This window comes from Heptranchias perlo, chromosome 44 (assembly GCF_035084215.1).
Source record: "Heptranchias perlo isolate sHepPer1 chromosome 44, sHepPer1.hap1, whole genome shotgun sequence".
In the NCBI taxonomy this organism is placed as follows: Eukaryota; Metazoa; Chordata; class Chondrichthyes; order Hexanchiformes; family Hexanchidae; genus Heptranchias; species Heptranchias perlo.
In genome coordinates this window covers 6,120,607-6,122,500 of record NC_090368.1, presented here as the reverse complement: position 1 = coordinate 6,122,500, position 1,894 = coordinate 6,120,607, and the positions used below count along the sequence as shown (strand labels likewise).

At 54.9% G+C, this 1,894-nt stretch overlaps 1 protein-coding gene across 1 annotated transcript in view; it reads left to right on the top strand.

The window, feature by feature from the left end:
* The first annotated feature begins 73 nt into the window (after positions 1-73).
* Positions 74-1,894, top strand: part of LOC137306757 (pygopus homolog 2-like) — a 16,711-nt gene continuing 14,890 nt past the window's right edge. The window contains exon 1 of the mRNA XM_067976126.1: positions 74-601. Within this exon, the coding sequence (XP_067832227.1) occupies positions 544-601 (58 nt within the window). The 5' untranslated portion in view covers positions 74-543. The remainder of the gene's footprint in view (positions 602-1,894) is intronic.

The following is a 1,894-nucleotide window of genomic DNA, read 5'->3' as shown; positions in this document are numbered from 1 at the left end:
TCGCCACTCTCGGTGAGGGGGGGGGGGAAGGCGAGGGGACGGACCTCACTTCCGGCGAGCGGTTTCCGGTTTGTCTTCGAGGGAAGAGAATTTTTTTTTTCCGGGGGATCTGAATGAAAATTCGGGGCCGAGAAACCGTTGGGACGGTTGGGATTTGAATCTCCGGAAGGTTCTAGAACGCGCGGCGGTTGGATCCGTCCGCCGGCCGGAGCACCTCCCTCCGCGCCCACCCACCCGGACTATTTCCCACCTCCGCCGCTCCCGGAGGGCCGGTATGGGCCGCCGGCCGTGTCGGGGCGGCCGGGCGGCGGCGGCGGCCAAGGAGGAGGCCGGACCGGCGGCTGTCTGAGAAGCACTCGAGGTCCCAGGGCCTGGGCCTAGCCGCCCGCGGGATTAACGTTGGCCCGCAAGCGGGGAGGAGGAGGAGCAGGCGGCTTGGCCTGGCCCCGCGTCCGGCCTCGGCCCCGGCCCTTCCCCGGCGGCGCTGCTGCTGCTGGTGCTGTTGCTGGGCCCGGCAGCCGGGCTGGGCAGCGGCTGGGAGAGATGGCGGCCGAACAGGAGAAGGACCCGGTGGCGCCGGTGCACAAGCGGTCGAAAGCAGGTAAACCCGGGGAATGGAGAGAGAGAGAGAGACCGGGGAATGGAGAGAGAGAGAGAGAGAGACCGGGGAATGGAGAGAGAGAGAGAGAGACCGGGGAATGGAGAGAGAGAGAGAGAGAGACCGGGGAATGGAGAGAGAGAGAGACCGGGGAATGGAGAGAGAGACCGGGGAATGGAGAGAGAGACCGGGGAATGGAGAGAGAGACCGGGGAATGGAGAGAGAGAGAGAGAGAGACCGGGGAATGGAGAGAGAGAGAGAGAGACCGGGGAATGGAGAGAGAGAGAGAGAGACCGGGGAGTAAAGAGCAGAGAGAGAGAGAGAGACAGACCGACACACACACACACTGGGGAATCATAGAAGTTTACAACATGGAAACAGGCCCTTCGGCCCAACATGTCCATGTCGCCCAGTTTATACCACTAAGCTAGTCCCAATTGCCTGCACTTGGCCCATATCCCTCGATACCCATCTTACCCATGTAACTGTCCAGATGCTTTTTAAAAGACAAAATTGTACCCGCCTCTACTACTGCCTCTGGCAGCTCGTTCCAGACACTCACCACCCTTTGAGTGAAAAATTTGCCCCTCTGGACCCTTTTGTATCTCTCCCCTCTCACCTTAAATCTATGCCCCCTCATTATAGACTCCCCTACCTTTGGGAAAAGATTTTGACTATCTACCTTATCTATGCCCCTCATTATTTTATAGACTTCTATAAGATCACCCCTAAACCTCCTCCTCTCCAGGGAAAAAAGTCCCAGTCTGTCCAACCTCTCCCTAAAAGTCAAACCATCAAGTCCTGGTAGCATCCCAGTAAATCTTTTCTGCACTCTTTCTAGTTTAATAATATCCTTTCTATAATAGGGTGACCAGAACTGTACACAGTATTCCAAGTGTGGCCTTACTAATGTCTTTTACAACTTCAACAAGACATCCCAACTCCTGTATTCAATGTTCTGACCAATGAAACCAAGCATGCTGAATGCCTTCTTCACCACCCTATCCACCTGTGACTCCACTTTCAAGGAGCTATGAACCTGTACTCCTAGATCTCTTTGCTCTATAACTCTCCCCAACGCCCTACCATTAACGGAGTAGGTCCTGGCCCGATTCGATCTACCAAAATGCATCACCTCACATTTATCTAAATTAAACTCCATCTGCCATTCATCGGCCCACTGGCCCAATTTATCAAGATCCCGTTGCAATCCTAGATAACCTTCTTCACTGTCCACAATGCCACCAATCTTGGTGTCATCTGCAAACTTACTAACCATGCCTCCTAAATTCTCAT